The following is a 17,506-nucleotide window of genomic DNA, read 5'->3' as shown; positions in this document are numbered from 1 at the left end:
TGCTCTTCTCTTTTCGGACTCTTTTCCTCCTGTCACTCTCATATGCTCATTTACTTGAAGCTTTCCTATTTTCTAGGCACCCTACCAGAAATTGTCCATTCCATAGTTACAACCTCATAGAATTGGTGTAAAGATGAGATTCTTTTTTAGCTACACAGACACAAGCAGACTAGCTATTTCTAAATTGGAAATTTAAATTCATAGTAGAGAGAATTACGCTTTGGTTGCAAATGTATCTATTCCTGATAGTCCAGGGATGGCTAGAGGGATAGGTTCAGGTACTGTATGACTTCTTCAGGCCCAGATATAAGTTTTAAGAGAAGAGGGGCCCAGATAGAAGTTTAAAGAGAAGTAGGTATCTGTACTAAGGCCAAGCAAAATTAATGGGAAAAAACTAGAATATACTTCCACAATCTCTGAGTTTCAAAGGTAAAGAAAAAATAGTTTCCGTGCAAATGTAAACAAAAAAAATCAGTTTCATATCAAATGTTTATAATTCTGAAAACCAGAAAATGGTTGAGCAACATCTACAGTGACCCAAGTATTATACATGCAACCAAGCTATTGCTCTAGCGTGAGCTCCGATTCTCAGATATGTAAGGCTCCTACAAATATACAGGAGATACTACATAATTCTTAATGTTGGTAAAAGAATATAGTAAGTTTTTAAACGTTGTTAAGGTAGGCACTGGAGGAAAAAGGACATCTGACCTTTTAGGATTATACCAAAACATATTAGATAGTAGGATTACAAATAATTTTTATCTTGTTTTACTACTAGTATTTAAAATTTTTCTACAGTAGCCATATATTACTTTTCTAATAAAAGGAAACAATAAGAATTGTTTTAAAAGAAGAACAGCATACTATGTGACCTTTCCACATTTGGCCAATTTTCTTTACAAGGGTATCCTGATGGTTTTCTGGGAAGTACAGTCTGAGAAGGCAATGATGTAATGGTGGGACTGTGTTAGGAGGGCAGCCTGCACAGATTTCTTGAGGGGTGAGTTTATGTTTAAGGCACCACGTTCGAGAGGAAGATGTGCTCTCACTTAGTAATGATCCTAGGAGTAAAGACGTGAACCCAAATACAATTCATGGAATGATGTGGTGAGTAACTTAGGAGGGGTTCAGAATTAGTATTATGGCAATTTAAAGAGATTATTTAAGAGTTGGGATGATAAATTAAGGCTGGTTGGAGAAGATACTATTTGAGTTGGGCCAGCTCTGCCACTTACTAGCCATGTGGCCTTAGGCACATTACTTAAGTTAAAGGGTAGGCATGAAAAAATCTTAGATCTATAGGCAATGTTGAATGGATTATAGGTTTAACCTTTTTTTAAAAAACAAAAAAATTTGAAATATTGCAAATATACAGAAAAGCACAGAGAATAATATGGCATACCCAACACCCAAATCTAACATTTTTTTAAACCTCACACGGGTCTAATTTTAGACATGTAGACATGTGTAACCTTGTATGGTTGATTGTTTTTCTTTGAAACAATCTCATTTATTTATATTTTTCTTAAATAGTTGAAGGGACGACCAAAAGAGCTAAGATTGCTTGTAATACTCATGTGGCCCCTAGGATGCACCGCCTGGTGGTGATGAGCCAGGTTTACAAGCAGACATTGGCCAAGAGCTCAGATACTCTGGTGGGGGCACATGTAAAGATTCATCGTTGCAATGAGACTTTTGTATATCTGCTGTCTCCCTTACGGTAAGCAAGGGTGTTTTGATGTTGTGACGTTTTCTTTGGATCAGGATTTGTCCTTTTATTTGCCATCAGAATAATATTGTAGTCAGATATTTTTCATCGTATTCTTATTCAGAGAAATTTACCTCATTTTTCAGATCTGTAACAATTGAGAAGTGCAGGAATAGCACTTTCATCCTGGGCCCTGTACAGACTGCTCTTCATCTCCACAGCTGTGACAATGTTAAAGTCATTGCTGTTTGCCATCGTCTGTCCATCTCTTCTACAATGGGTTGCATCTTTCACATTCTGACGCCTACACGCCCACTTATTCTCTCTGGGAACCAGAGAGTAACTTTTGCCCCCTTTCATACCCATTACCCAATGCTGGAGGACCACATGGCCAGGACTGGCCTTGCTACAGTGCCTAACTATTGGGATAATCCCATGATTGTGTGCAGAGAGAACAGCAGCACAAGTGTCTTCCGACTCTTAGCACCATGTGAATTCTATGTGTTTATTATTCCCTTTGAAATGGAAGGGGACACAACAGAGATACCTGGGGGTCTTCCATCTGCATATCAGAAAGCACTGGGCCAAAGAGAAAAAAAGATACAGACCTGGCAGAAAACTGTGAAGGAGGCTCGTTTGACAAAGTGAGTATTTTCTAAAAGTAGTAATTTGTCTTATGTAAAACTCCATGGGAAAGCAAATGAACCTGCATATGTTTATAATTGTGCTAAAGAAATCAAAAAGACATAGTGTGTCTTTCACTAAGGTCAGTATCCCAGGCACAGTTTGGTTGGGGGATGGGAGCAAGTGCATACTCAAGTATTAGATTCCTTTCTTTTAAGTAGCTTAAGTTTAACTGGCAGATATAAGACTTAAATGAATGAAAGATCATATATGAGGTCAATCATAAATGGATTGGTTTTAGTTTTTAATTTACTCCTCTGCACTACACTAGTGGTTCTCAAACTGCATTGTGCATCAGGATCATCCAAAGAGCTCGTTGAAAATACAGGTTTCCTGGCTCCACCACTCCACAGGCAGACGTGCAAGGGTGGACTCCTAATGCTGGTCCATGGACTAACGCCAGTTTTTGTCAGAATTTTCCTAATCCATGGTAAAATGTGAAAAATAAGTACAGTGTTTAAAATAATGCTAAATTTAGTCAATTTAGAATACTGTCTTTTATTCTGAAATTACTTTTTACTTTGGGGGTACTAAAATATTTTATTTTTAATAACATGCTTGTGATAGTAGATGGTTATAGTTTATTATGTCCACCACAAAATTTTATTTCAAGTGTTTTGATCTTTGAACTCTAGAAGCCAGGGACACGCTATATATAAACCATATATAAAGATTCAGAAAACGTCAGTGTGGGTGGTCAGAGATTGATGGAGAAAATAGAATTTGTGTTGGACCTTGAAAAATGAGCAGAGTTTGGAGAAGAAGTGAGGGTTGGGCAGCATACTTTTAACAGCACTAGAGCAGCAGATGTGGAAGCAGCAGCAGACTTCAGGTATCCTGGAAATCAGTTGCTGAAACAAGATTCTGGTTGTGGATAATGATATTTAAACTTGGATGGGTAGATTGAGCTAGATTATGTAGAATCTTGAATATCAGGCAATAAAGGTTAGATTTAAGTGGAATTAAGTAATAGGAGCCATAAAAGGGTTTTGAACAATGGAGTGAAAGCCATTTCATTTATTCAGGAACATTTATAGAATGCCTACAATATGCAAACCACTTTATTAGATGCTATGGTAGATTAAAAAATGTGATTGGCACATATGGAAATCCTCTACTTAGATCTGAAAGAGGGAAGTCAGGGTGATATTACAATATTCTAGACTAAGAAACTGCACTAGAGTGGAGATGAAGGGGGTGGAGACCAGAAATACTTTGACAGGAGGCTGGACTTGGTGCAAGATTTTGTAAAAAAGACAAGAAAATTAACGATGACTCCAAAAATTGGAGCCCAGTTTAGAAACATTTGATCAGTTTTCTTCTGGACAGAATAGCATGTACAACTTAAAAGTAGTGGATGTTCAGAATAAGTAATTATTGTCTATACAAGTATTTTGGTATTTAATTAAATTTTATTTGTTAGAGATATTAGGAGAGGAAACATAGTACTGAAAGATGGAGGGGTGCTTCTTCTACAGCATTGTCCATTTGGGAGCTGGAGCCAGTTTGAGAAAAGGGTATCAAGTTCTTTTGGGGGATGTTTACATGAAATGTCCTATATTCTGATAATGTCTTGGTCCTTGAGACTTAGAAAAACTATTACTTTAGTAATTGGATTCCATTTGCTTGGTATCAGTCTTTTTGTTTGTTGTTGTTTCTTCTGGTTGTCATTATCTTGGAAAATTAGCCATTCTAAAAATGTTTCTATTTCTGATGATCCAGAACTGTGATTTGATGTGTAAGTAAAAATGCCTATTTTAATTAGATCTCTTGGTTTTATTAGATGTTAAAATTAGTATTGTTCTTTGGATAGCTGTGTCTATATTGTAGTGGAAAGTACTCTGACTCAGGAATTAGTACAGATCATGCCACTTATTGTGTGACATTGAATGTGTCATCTGACCTGTCTAGCTCTTAGCTATATCATATATAAAGTATATTTTCTACCTGATGAAATTGATATAAAAGTTTAATAAGATAACTTATAGTAACGATGTGTGTGTAAGACACTGTAGTGGTGTGTGCTGTACTGTGTGTAGTAATGTGAGTGTAAGGCACCCTGCTTAGTGATGAGTTTGTGAGACACATCTTCTGGGTAAGACTGTTTACCCACAATATCTGAGACCTGCCCTGTTAGAATTAGCTTCATTCTAAGAGAAATTGTTGAAGAAAGACTTGATCCAGCCATGGTATTTTCTGGATGCATTCTTGTGGCATATGGATTAAGGAAGGAAGTATATAATATATAATTACATAGTTGCATTTGGATTCTTTAAAACAGTTGCTACCTGCCAAAAATATAAACATCAATAACAGTCACAACTCATGCTTTACCTGGGAATCCACTGTAGTAATACTGCTGTTATCTGTTACAAACATTCCACCTGGTTTGTATCTCATGGATTGAGCCACCAGGATACTAATACTACAGATCAGTCATTCTCAATTTAGCAGAATAGCGCTGATGACCACAATAATAGGTAATATGTACTGAGCACTTACTGTGTGCCAAGTACTGTTCTAAGCACCTTCTTTGTATTAATTCATTTATTCTTCCTAATAGTTCCCTATCACAGATGAGGAAACTGAGGAACCGAGAGATTTAAGTAATTTATCCAAAGTCACACAGGAGCCAGGATTCACACCTAGTCAGCCTGGTTCCAGAACGTGGGTTCTTAGTGTCTTTACTGTTTTCTGTGAACTGTCATATATAATCTAATCATTATACCGATGTGATATAAAAATGGATCATTGGAAGAACGTTCTTTTAAAGGAATTCTGTTGTTTGGATGCTGCTAGTATTTAGATGGCTAGATTTTCTTACACATATGAAAAGCTTATACACATGTGTGGAATCTGGAATGTGGTAAGCATTTAATAAATATTGACTCTGAATCATAGCATGTTGAAGCGATGAGATCCATGATAACACTAGAAACCAGCAAGAGCATGCAATTTAACTTTGGGAACATGGGAAGACAGGAAAATTATTGAATAATTTGAAAAGAAACTGCCAACACGATCCTTTTAAAGTGATAAAATGATGTCATTTCCCTGCTCTGTCCCCTCTAATGGGTCCCCATCATACTTGGAATAAAATATAAAACCTTCACAGTACCTACCAGGCCCTCTCTGCCTCATTTTCTGTCATTCTTTTCCTCATTCACTTCCCTCCCACCATACTATAGTGTTACTTAGTCATTGCTGTCCAGCCAAACACCACCAGGAACGTATCTGTAGAATAAAGTTGGATTTTGTTACTCATTACAAGGAGGGAGAGAACTAGTTTCATCTCTATAAAAGCGTGTTTAAAAGAACTGATAATTGGATTTTGGCTGTTAGGTGATTTGGGGGAGGGGTGTAGGAAGCAAGGTTTTGTTGTGGGTTGGATGCAATCTGGAAGTGAGGGTAATTCTATGATTTGGTATTGTAATAATTTTTATATTAAAGAGGAGGGAATAGAGCGGCTAAAACTATAATTGTAAAGAAACAGCAGTCACTCATTAGCCAGGAAAGGGTGATGCTCGGTCATTTTTGTGGTTTGGACCACAAAATGGTTTTGTTTTTTGTCTGGACCTGAGATATGATTATGGAATGAGTTTTTTTTTTTTTTTGCCTTGATCTAGCATTGTCCCATGGTGGCCTCGTCCCCTGTTGGTGTGCTATGGGATTATTTATGTTCAACAGAAGAGCAGCAGGCCAGATCCCAGCTACACGTAGGCCTAGCTGATGGTGCTAAGCTAGCTCCTGGCTGTCAGGAGCTTCTCTTCTCTTGCTTATCCTGAACATGATAAATATTCTCTCACTTTAGAGCCTTTGAACTTTTTGTTTCCTCTGCCTGGAATGTTCTCCAGATATTTATTTTGCTTAATCCATCACTTCATTCAGATCTCTGCTTACGCGTCATCTTAGGCTTCTGTCCATCCTTTTTCTAAATTAGCATTCCAAATACTCTTGATTTCCCTACTCTGCTCTATTTTTCTCCAAGGCACTTACAACTACTTAAGTTCATATACATATTTATTTTATTTATTACCTATCTCCCCTACTAGAATATTCAGTCCACAAAGAGCACAGACTACATAGTTCACAATGTGAATGGCGCCCTCTAGAATCATGCAGTGCAAACCTGCCCGGACAGAGGCCATTTCTCTTCTCTTTACACATTTATCCTCATCAGTCAGAACACTACCCAGCATCACTTGGTCCTCAGTAAATATCTGTTGAGTGAATAACCACAGTAGAACAAAATATATAATTACTGATAAGTTTTTACAAAGAGGGAATTGTATCTGACCAATCTTTTTTTTGGTGGTGGTGGTGGTGGTGGTGGTGATTCAGTGTATAGAACTGAACAGAGCAGTTATTTGGAGAGAACAAATGGATAAGTAGAAATAAGTTAACATTTATCCCATTAAAGTATTTTATAATCACGTGGAGTAAAATTAATATGAATTAGTATTGCTACATTCTTTTTGCAATTTTAGGGATCAAAGGAAGCAGTTCCAGGTACTTGTGGAAAACAAATTTTATGAGTGGTTGATTAATACAGGACATCGTCAGCAGCTGGACAGTCTTGTGCCCCCTGCAGCAGGCTCCAAACAAGCAGCAGGATAAGACTTCCTCATCAAAACACTGGTAGGCATTTATAATGGAGAGCACTTAAAACAAGTTATTGGGGGGAGATATTACAAGCATACCAAAAAACCACACAGAATATTATGTCACCAACTATTGCTGATTTTTTCCACCGCTCCCTGCAGCATATACAGATTTTTACATACCCACATAGACTACATTTTATAGTGAGAAGGCCAAGCAAAATATTCAGGTGGAGCCTATAGAGTTACGGGCAAATATAATAGCCAAATTTGTCTTTTTTGTCTCTTGCCTGGCACGAGTTAGACCGTCCAAAGCTCTTCTGTACTTCCCCATATATGGTTTTAAGTCTTACCCTTTCTGACACATTTTTCCTCTTTCCCATAATCCCACACATAAATCAATTAATAAATTAGCTAATCTTTGTTGATTGTACATATGGGCATTAATAAATTACCAGAATTAGTCCAAATGAAGATTTGAATACTAAACTCTAGGAGACCTACAGATTCAGTAGAAGAGAACATGGATACAGGCAAATTTATTGGAAGTTATTTAATCCAAATACATAGTATTCTTTTTTTTTAATAGAAATTAGCTTATTTTGCTATTTTAAAGTATCTTTAGAGACTAACAATAGAAAAACAAAGGACATAAATAGGTAGTTCACAGAAAGATACTTACAAACACAAAGATGCTCACTTTCACTTAAAATTAAAGAAATGTAAGATACTATTTTTCATGTATCACATTGGCAAGGATCAAAAACATAGTACACAACACTGATAAGACATTTCAGTTACCTCTGGGGAAAGTGTAAATTTGTGCAACCTTTTTGGAGGATAGTTTGACAAAATCAGAATTAAAAATGCACACATTCTTTGACTTTGCAATTTCACTTCTTAGATTTATCTTACAGATACATTCATGTATGTAAAGATCTGTTTAAAAGAGATGTTCAGAAACTAACACAACATTGTAAAACAACTATACTCCAGTAAAAAATAAGTACATACGTACATACATATACAAGAGATGTTCATTGCAGCATTGTTTGAAATAGCTGTAGGCTGGAAACCAGCCAAATGCTCCCCATTAGAGGGCAGGTGCCTAATGAACTGATTCATCCATGCCACGGAATGCGTCTTTGAAAGGAATGAAGCACACCCGCATGTGCTGATCCTGAATGACCTCTAGGGGGTGATAGTGAAAGCTGGCAGGGGGCATAAAATGTTGCCTCGTGTGTTTGAAAAAAGGAAAGGGATAATCACATATTTTTATGCTAGTTATATGCCTTAAAAATTTCTTAAAGGATATAAAGAAATTGTTAGCAGTGTTTGTCTTTGAGGAATGAGACTGGGTGTCTAGGGTAGGAGAAAACTTACTCTTAATTTTTATTGAGATATTCACATACCATAAACTTCACTTTTTTTTTTTTTTTTTGTGGTACGCGGGCCTCTCACTGTTGTGGCCTCTCCCGTTGCAGAGCACAGGCTCCGGACACGCAGGCTTAGCGGCCATGGCTCACGGGCCCAGCCGCTCCGCGGCATGTGGGATCTTCCCAGACCGGGGCACGAACCCGTGTCCCCTGCATTGGCAGGCGGACTCTCAACCACTGCGCCACCAGGGCAGCCCAAAACTTCACTTTTTTAAAGTGAAGAATTCAGCAGCTTTGATTATATTCACAAGTTTGTACAATCATCACCATTTAACAAATCCAGAACATTTTCATCACCCTAAAAATAAAGCCCGTATATATTGACAGTCACTCCCAATTCCTCCAACTCCCCATATCTCCTCTGCCGCCTGGTCCCTGGCAACTTCTAACTTCTACTATTTGTCGCTTGAGTTGTCAGTTCTGGACATCTCATATAAATGGAATCATACAATATGTGGCCTTTGTGTCTGCCTTCTTTCACTTAGCATAATGTTTTCAAGGTTCATCTATGTTCTAGCATGTGTCAGTACATCATTCCTTTTTATGGTTGGATAATATTCCATTGTACCTCACTTTATTTGTTCATCAGTTGATGGACATTTGAGTTGCTTCCACTTGTTAGCTATTGTGAATAATGCTGCTGTATGTACTTTCGTGTACAAATTTTTGTGTAGAGATGTTTCTATTTCTCTTCAGTATACTATGCAGAGGAGTAGAATTGCGAGATAATATGTTTAACTTTTTGAGGAACCGCTGAACTGTTTTCCAAAGCTGCGTAAACTTATTCTTTATTTTTCATATATTGTTTACATTTTCAAAGTGTGTATTACTTTTTATAAAAAAATAATTTTACAATATTTAGTTAATAAATATTGAGATTAAGAATTGGAAATTTGATGAAGATTATACAAAGGAAATGGGAACTATAAGAGGATAAAATCTTACTTTAGACTAACCCCACAGCCTGCTACTTTATGTCTATGTATGAATTTCTTTTCTTCTATTATGAACTAATGTGACCCTCAGAGAAAAGGAATGTAATTAACTTTTAACTTCACATATTTTATCACTCTAAATCATCATCTGACCAATTTATGTGATTTTATGAAAAGGATTTTTTCCTATTTTTACACGAAGGTGATAGAAAGTTAGTTTTTTTGTTTTGTTTTGTTTTTTTCATATTCAGGGCCCTGGAAACAGGAGGATGAATGCAAGATGTTGCACGTGTTGAAACTAAACTGGAAAGGTGCTCTTGCTGCTTAAGAGACTTTGGGGATTTTTCTTCCTATTTAAGACCTTTCCTTAAGTTTCCTTCCAATGTCATTTGCTACTGTTTACATTGAATTTTAGATAAACTTCTATTATATAAACATATAGTTTATAGAACATCAGAAGGCTCATTTTGTGATGCTAAAATGAAAAAGTTGATGAAGGCATTGTATATATGTTAATATTAAAGTGATTGAGAATAGGTTTTATAGTTCTTTGTAACTATTTAAAAGGAAATTACTACTCCTTTTAGAAAAGAATTGGAATGAAGGTATGATTTTTGGAGTATAAATATAGCAGGAAATATTTTATACAAAGATATTTTAGTCCTTAAAGTATGCAACAATGAAACTGTATAAAATCTTTATTTTTCATTTCACTTTCTGCTTCAAATTTTCAATAAACAAACTCTAAAAAGTAATCTTCTCCTTTCAGTAAAAAGATAAAGCTTTACTTTTAATTTTAGAAAAGATTTCCAATGTCATTCTGTGATGTTATATCAAAATAAAGTTTACATTTGATGGGAAAGCTATGTTCTTTAAGATAAAACAGTTACCAGTTTAATGAATCTGATTGCTGATAAACATTGTTTCATATGCTTTTTGGCCATTTAATTAGTAATTATATCTAAAAGCGCTTGATCTCTTATTTCTAAAATGAAAATTAACCCTCAGAATGTGTTTTAATTATAATTGGAGTTTTTATTTTAAACTTGCTTGATGAAATTCAAGCAAGGAGAGCATTACCAAATAAAGAAACACTGGAATAATAGAAGTGTCTTTTTGGAAACCGCTATTGTTTAATGAAATTAATGGTATTAATTAGATACTTTCTTTAAAGTTTATAAAGTTCAGAAAACTAAGCATATAACTTAATACTTTGTAACTCAACAGTCTTCACATCAAGGCACATTTGTCATTTTCTGGCTGACCAAAATATATTTTAGGGGCATCCCATTTATAAAAATATTTGCTGGAGGCTTTGTTAAGGGGAAAGATGAGGAAGTTGGGCTTTTGAGAAGAATATATTTGACCAGGAAAATTAAAATGGAGAACAGTTGATTTGTTGTTTCTTTGAGTTTCAGTAAGATGTAATCTCATTCCTAAAATCAGAGGTATATGAAGCACCAAAAACTGTTCCCTACACAGGTTCCAGTATGATATCATGCAGAGAAGTGCCACCTAGCAGGTGGCAAGCTGGGCTTAGCTAAACCTTTGCAAATTCAGGATTTCCACAGTAACTTTCTGTCTCTCGGGCTACACATTGTAGCACCCTTTCTTGTGGACTGGATCTTTTGGGTGTATGTGTGTGTTTTGAAAAAATTTCACACTTAAAGAACAGTGGCAGGAATGTAAATTCCCACATGCCTTTTGTCTAGATTCACCAACTGTTAACATTTTGCCACTTTCACTTTACCAACCCTCTGTATAGTGTTACTATTTTATTTTTGCTCAACAATTTAAGGGTAGGTTGAAGACATCTGGGACCTTAACTCCTAAATATATTAGCATGTATTTCCTAAAACCAGACATTCTCTTACATAGTCATAGTACATATGATTAAATTCAGCAAGTTTAACAATGGCACAATAGTAGTACCTAATATATAGACTGTATTAAAATTTTCTAATTATCCCCCAAATATCACTTGTGTTGACTTTTTTTCCAAACACAAGATCATGCATTGCCTTTAGTTGTCATGTCAGTTTTATTGCTCTGGAACATGTTTCACTTCTGTTCAGAATTAGAGGGTGGTTTTTTTGACTCATCTCCTGCAAGTTCTTTAGAAGAAAAAAAGACATGGGGGATTTCAAGGTGGCTACTTGCTAGAAAACCAAATTGCCCAAGTAAGAGGAACTTTTCTGTTTTCAATTTTGAAAAATTTGGCTGGGTTTTGGTGTCTTGAGTCAGCAAAGTCTATAATGCAGCAAGGCTTGGTAAGCATTAAAGAGGGTACTGAAGCTTTCCTTTATTTCATAATCCTGATTGTTTTTCTAGAAACCATCAATAGCCTCTAAATGACTGACTCAATTTTTGGATCCTATTCTCTTGACTAAGCAAATGTTTGATTTGAAACCAACCCAGTATAAATGTCTCTGTGCCTCTAACTCTCTGTAGCTATTCCTGGATTTCAGCACTGGGGAAACCAATCTATGCACCAAAAATGTCTAAAGCTGGAACCAAGGTAAGTAAATGGTCATGCTGATTTCTAGCCTACCCACTTTTTCACCTAATGATACATTGAAAGAAACGTGGAGAAAAGCTTTTGCTTCTTCACCTGGAGGTGAGTATGATAGTGGATAGAAGGCTGGGATTGATTGAAGAAAAGATTAAGGAATGCTTATTTTATTTTCTATTCTAACAAAATTACCAAATAATTTATTAAGGGTTTATCTTCATGTGTGGTACTTACTATGTTGAATACCGTACAGGTATGTAATGTGTAAATATCGTCATGATTTCTGCCTTCCAGCAACTAATCTCTGTATTTCCACAGGAATAAGACATGCAGATAAGAGGATTATATGGAGTAGAGAACTTTCAGTGTTCAATTAAAAATCTGTCTTTTGAAATTTAGCATCAACCATTAATATTCTAAATGGCCAAAACGGATGGACCAATCAAGTGAATTAAATCCTACATATCCCCTTCATTCAGCAGCTACTCTTATCCCTTTTCCCCAAAAAATTGTTTACTTACGTTAGGAAAATTGCCTCTAAAATATGTGATTCACGATTGTTGGACTGGAAATTGATTCTCTTTGGGAATGAGGGAATATACCTTCATTCTCTTTCTAGTTCTTCACTGACTGTAGGTCTAAAGCAAAGCCTCTGGTGCCTGATTTTTCCACCTAATGTTTTACTGTGTAAATGTTCAAGCCCATTGAATCTTAAAAGAATAAGTAAGAGATGGTAAATGAATACTTGTATGTCCCTTACTTATATTCTCCAATTGTTTACATTTTGCCATATCTGGTTTCTCTCTGTGTCTCTTTCTCTTTTTACTAAACCATTTGGAAATAAATAGCAGACTTCATTATACTTTTGCCTTAAGTTTTTAGGCATGTATATCCTAAAATCAAGGGCATTCCCTGTATAAACATCATAACATTATCAGGTCCTCCACATTTATCAGAATATAATACCAAATATTTAGGCTGTATTCACATTTCCTCCAGTTGCTCCCAAAAATGTGCTTCATGGCTGGCTTTTCCCCTGATGTGGGATCCAGTCAAGGGTCATGAATTTCATTTGGTTGTCAAGTTTCATTAGCCTCTTTTTTTTAGCCCCTTTAATATAGAGCAATCCCCCTAGATTTTGTTGTTGTGAGACATTGACATTTTTCAAAGTCCAAACCCAGGTGTCTTATAAAAAGTCCTGACATCTGGACTTGTCTAATTGTTTTCTCATGTTTAGATTCATACTAACCACCTTGGCACAAAAACTACATAGGCAATGTCAGGCACTTTGCATTGCATTTTTTCAGGAGGCACCTGTTAACTTGTTGCATAACTGGTGAGCGCCTGATTTTTTTTCCCGTTTGGAAAATAGAACTAATAGTCGTATTTGCATCCAGAAGGTTTGGGGAGAAAAATGAGACAGTGTCTTTAGTGCTCTGAGGTTTTTGAAAAATACGCCATGAAAATCCCACTAAAAAGCATCTGAAGTCCTTAGAGGGCTATCCACGTGCCTGGAGGGAAGGTTGTTACAGAACAGCCCCACTTCCAATGATTTCCAGTGTAGGGATAATGTACTCTTTTATTTCTTGTAGCTGGTCTGTTCACTTAGTAAAAACTTTTGCTTGCTAAGCCAAAGGAGATAGTAATAGCAATTTATCTTTTACTTTTTTATTTCTTCTCCCTTTCTCATTGTCTTGCTAGCAGTTTAATCAGGGGAGTTATGGGCTGGGCAAAAGCAATGCATTTTAATAAGTTTGTTCTTGTTACCTGTGGAATAGTCAAGACATTTTCCCCTCTGCTATATTGGATTAGTAGGCTATTTTTCAAAAAATTAACTTGACAATTAGAGTAATTTTGTAATAACTTCTAGGAAAAGCTCCTGCACATTTCTTAGCCTTCTCTACAAAACTTTTTGTCCAAGAGTCCCAACCTCTCAGCTGACCGTGAAGTGGATTTCATGGTCTTCTACAAATGGAAATTGAGTAAAGGTGCAACATTCTCTGGGCCCTGAAACCTGGAAGGTCTGCTACTGAAAGAAGAGCTTGGCCCTGGAGCTCAGTAATGGTTCTGTGGCAATGCTAGTGCTTTGTTTCAGCCTTGGGATGGTTGGCTGGTCTGCTGGAAAGGTGGACAGCAAGGAAAAAATCATATATATTTCCACTTTTCATATACTGAAGTCAGTCAGGTAAGTGTGCAGAGGGTAGTAAGTGTGAGAAACAATGAAGGAAGAAAGATGATATTCATTTCCCATGGCATATCCCTTGCAGAGCCTCTTCTTTGGTGAATAGTTGGCCAAAAACCAAAGGTAAATTTAATTAAGTTTAGAATCTATCCATTCTTAGAGAGTTTACCTTGATTTTCTTGAAGATCTTGCCACAGGTTTTGGGAAAAGCCTTTGAGATTCAGGATTGGTCTTGTTCCATTGCTAAAAGTAAATGGTATATTTTGAACAGAGTTAGCTGTGCAGGTAGGAAGACAACAGAGGGAGATGAAGTGAAATAAAATGAACAACAGATTACTAACCAGGAGTCTGCACTGTTGTCCACTGGTTTGCCTGCAACCAACTTGTAACTAGCTAATGACCTTAGGCAAGTCATTTAACTTCTTTATCTGTAACAGTTGTAGCGAAAGCTTATTGGAAATCATGAGGCAGCTATTAAAATTGCTCTATTGGCACTGTGCCATCAGACCCTCAGAACAACCCTCTACAGTGCATAATGTTACCCAGATTTAACTAGGTGCTGCGATTTTGTTTTCTCACCTGTACCACGTATCTAAATCTGTGCTGTGCTAAAATGGGAAAGGGAGCGGGAAGAGATCGAGATGACTGTGGGAAGGGAAGAAAGGAGGTGAAGTAGGTGATTTAGGGGCAGGAAGGGTAAGGAGCCTTTTAGGGAACAGGAAAGGGAAGAGTTGAGAAATGGGAAGGGCAGGAAGGAGAAAGTTTACAGTGGAAGGAAAAGCTATTAGTAGGTTGCTATGTAGAAAGGCTCACCTGCGTAAAAAAGAATGAGGCCCAGCTGCGAACTATTTTTAGTGTCTTCCTTCATTCCCTGCATCTAATTAGTCACCAAATCCTCATTTCTTGTGACTGTCCTCATGGTCATTCACATTGCAGTTGCCTTTGGTTGGTCCTCAGCATCTCTCACCTCCGCCCATAGCAATCAGCTATTTCTAGGTACAAACCATTACATTACATTTCCCACATCATCACCAGAGGGATTCTAGCATGGCTCTTGTGTCACTTCTGGCTTTATTTCCTAACACTTCACCACATGCTCAGTCTGCACCAGGCTTAATGAACTACTTGTCCCTATAGTGGGCCATGTCCTTCCACTCCTTTATTCCATTAAACGAGCTGTTCTTTTTGCTCTGCCTCTGGAAAACCCCCTACTTATCCTTCAATCCTTGCCTCAAAGATCCTCTCCTCAAAAATCTTCTCCAGACTCTAACTGGCTCTGTCTGCTTCTTTCATCTGAAATGGCTGACATGGTTTTTCTCCTTCTAAACGTATAAAGCAAATTAGCCACAAGGTGGCGGCACAACACCAGGGAATTAACTGCTCAAATCAATGACACCTGTGATTTCAGTTTAAATTATAAACTGGCATTGATCTTGGATGTGGAATTACAGAACAAGAAGGGACAGACTGTGTGGTCCATTTGGTCTAGTGGTTTTCAGAAACTGCATCATGAATCCCTGGGACTTCCCGGGAACTCTGTTGCCTGTTTCAAACAGAAAAGTTTTATTTTATAGCCAGGGCTTCAAATCTAGTCCAGTCCTTTCATTTGACAGATGGGAAGCTGGAGCCCTGAGAGGTGGCTTGACTAAAATAGTAGGGCTGATTGTAGAGATGCAGCTCTAGAGCCCAGGCGTAGTATTTCCCGTTCCTCAGGGCTGCATATTTCCCAGTGCCATCACAGGCTTCAGAGGTTTACCCCAAAGATTGTGATGCAACTTGGTAAGAGTTTGAAGCAAAGGACATTCTTGCCTTGTCATTTTGTTACTTTGCAACTACTTTGTTGGCAACAAAATAGTAATACAGAACATATGATATATTTTCATGTCTGTATGTTCTATAGCCATCTAAAATAAGCTCTAATGCTAAGGTCTGTGTTTTCTTTTTCTCTATATATCTCTTCCATATCACCTAGAATGGATTTCTGTATTTGGAACTCACTCATCTTCATCTAGCATTTGTTGAGGGTTTGTCAAGTGCAGGGTATAGGGGTCCATAGCTGAAATAAGGCTTGGTCCTTGCCCTTGGAAGAAGTCTAGTAGGTGTCGGTGGGAGAGACAGATAGAAAAGTGGAAAATTTATTACATAAGTACAGTGAGAAAGAAGCCATGAGCCTGAGTCTGAAAATGCTGGCTTACAGTAGAGCATTCTTTTGTTTTGCTTCGTTTTAAGGCCTCAGAAAGTGCTCATTCCTGTTGTTAACAACTAAAGTTGTCTGCCAGAAGGCAAATGTTGTGAGGTATGGTAGAACTAGATATTTTCTCCTCAAAATGGAGGAAAAAGGAATTCCTAAAGTGGGGAAAGTGTTCTTAATTTTCATTTTTCTATGAACACAGCCACTTAACCCCTCAGTTTTTCCACTTTGTTTGCCCTGTGCTCCAGATTACTTTCTTTGAAGACAAAAACTTTCAAGGCCGCCACTATGACAGCGATTGCGACTGTGCAGATTTCCACATGTACTTGAGTCGCTGCAACTCCATTAGAGTGGAAGGAGGCACCTGGGCTGTGTATGAAAGGCCCAACTTTGCTGGGTACATGTACATCCTACCCCGGGGCGACTACTCTGAGTACCAGCACTGGATGGGCCTCAATGACCGTCTCAGCTCCTGCAGGGCTGTCCACCTGGTGAGTCTGCACAGGATGCGCGTGCTCCCTCTCTTTCTGTCTCTTACCCCCTACCCCGCCATTTTGCTTTTACGTGAAAGAGTTTTCTTAAGATTTTCCCACCTCTTAATGGTGGTTGTCTCTTGTTGGCTGCTGAGGCTTCAATAAAATCTTAGGTCAGTTCATCACAAGACTACGTGACTTATTTCCATAGTACTTTCTCTACCTCTTGTATATTTTAAGGAATTGTTTTTCTTATTGAACGTCAGCTGTTTCAGTCAGTGCACAGTGGGGATGGGCGTTCAGATCATCTCACGTTCAAGATGGTGGGTCCCAAACCTCACTGTTCTCTGAGTTCCTGGCCTGCTGTTGATTTTGCTAATGTTTGCTGTTCATTTCCCCCTTTGTTTCTTTAGTCTAGTGGAGGCCAGTATAAGATTCAGATCTTTGAGAAAGGGGATTTTAATGGTCAGATGTATGAAACCACTGAAGACTGCCCTTCCATCATGGAGCAGTTTCACATGCGAGAGGTCCACTCCTGTAAGGTGCTGGAGGGCGCGTGGATCTTCTACGAGCTGCCCAACTACCGTGGCAGGCAGTACCTCCTGGACAAGAAGGAGTACCGGAAGCCCATCGACTGGGGCGCAGCTTCCCCAGCTGTCCAGTCTTTCCGCCGCATTGTGGAGTGATGATACGGATGCAGCCATAAGCTTCTTCCTGGGGCCAAATGCTGGCTGGCCTTGTCGTCCAAATAAGCATCATAAATAAAAACAATTGGCGTGCA

The 17,506-nt window shown here is 37.7% G+C and overlaps 2 protein-coding genes across 7 annotated transcripts in view; both read left to right on the top strand.

Annotated features, from left to right (window-relative positions):
* Positions 1–7,023, top strand: part of TBCCD1 (TBCC domain containing 1) — a 17,908-nt gene extending 10,885 nt beyond the window's left edge. For all 4 annotated transcript variants that reach the window (XM_060150245.1, XM_060150243.1, XM_060150244.1 and 1 more), the window contains exons 5-7: positions 1,537–1,723; positions 1,858–2,355; positions 6,883–7,023. In XM_060150245.1, the coding sequence (XP_060006228.1) occupies positions 1,537–1,723; positions 1,858–2,355; positions 6,883–7,012 (815 nt within the window). In that variant the 3' untranslated portion in view covers positions 7,013–7,023. The remainder of the gene's footprint in view (positions 1–1,536; positions 1,724–1,857; positions 2,356–6,882) is intronic.
* CRYGS (crystallin gamma S) overlaps positions 1–17,506 on the top strand; it is a 21,231-nt gene extending 3,725 nt beyond the window's left edge. Inside the window, exons 1-5 of one of the 3 annotated variants that reach the window (XM_060150247.1) lie at positions 6,993–7,033; positions 9,619–9,678; positions 11,819–11,885; positions 16,501–16,743; positions 17,139–17,506. In XM_060150247.1, coding sequence (XP_060006230.1) covers positions 9,641–9,678; positions 11,819–11,885; positions 16,501–16,743; positions 17,139–17,411 — 621 coding nt within the window. In that variant the 5' untranslated portion in view covers positions 6,993–7,033; positions 9,619–9,640 and the 3' untranslated portion in view covers positions 17,412–17,506. Of the gene's footprint in view, positions 1–6,976; positions 7,034–9,618; positions 9,679–11,818; positions 11,886–16,500; positions 16,744–17,138 lie in introns of those variants that run through there. The other 2 variants (XM_060150248.1, XM_060150249.1) reach the window with 2 other exon arrangements.

Source organism: Lagenorhynchus albirostris, chromosome 5 (genome assembly GCF_949774975.1).
Source record: "Lagenorhynchus albirostris chromosome 5, mLagAlb1.1, whole genome shotgun sequence".
Taxonomy (NCBI): domain Eukaryota; kingdom Metazoa; phylum Chordata; class Mammalia; order Artiodactyla; family Delphinidae; genus Lagenorhynchus; species Lagenorhynchus albirostris.
This window is presented reverse-complemented; position numbering and strand designations above follow the sequence as displayed.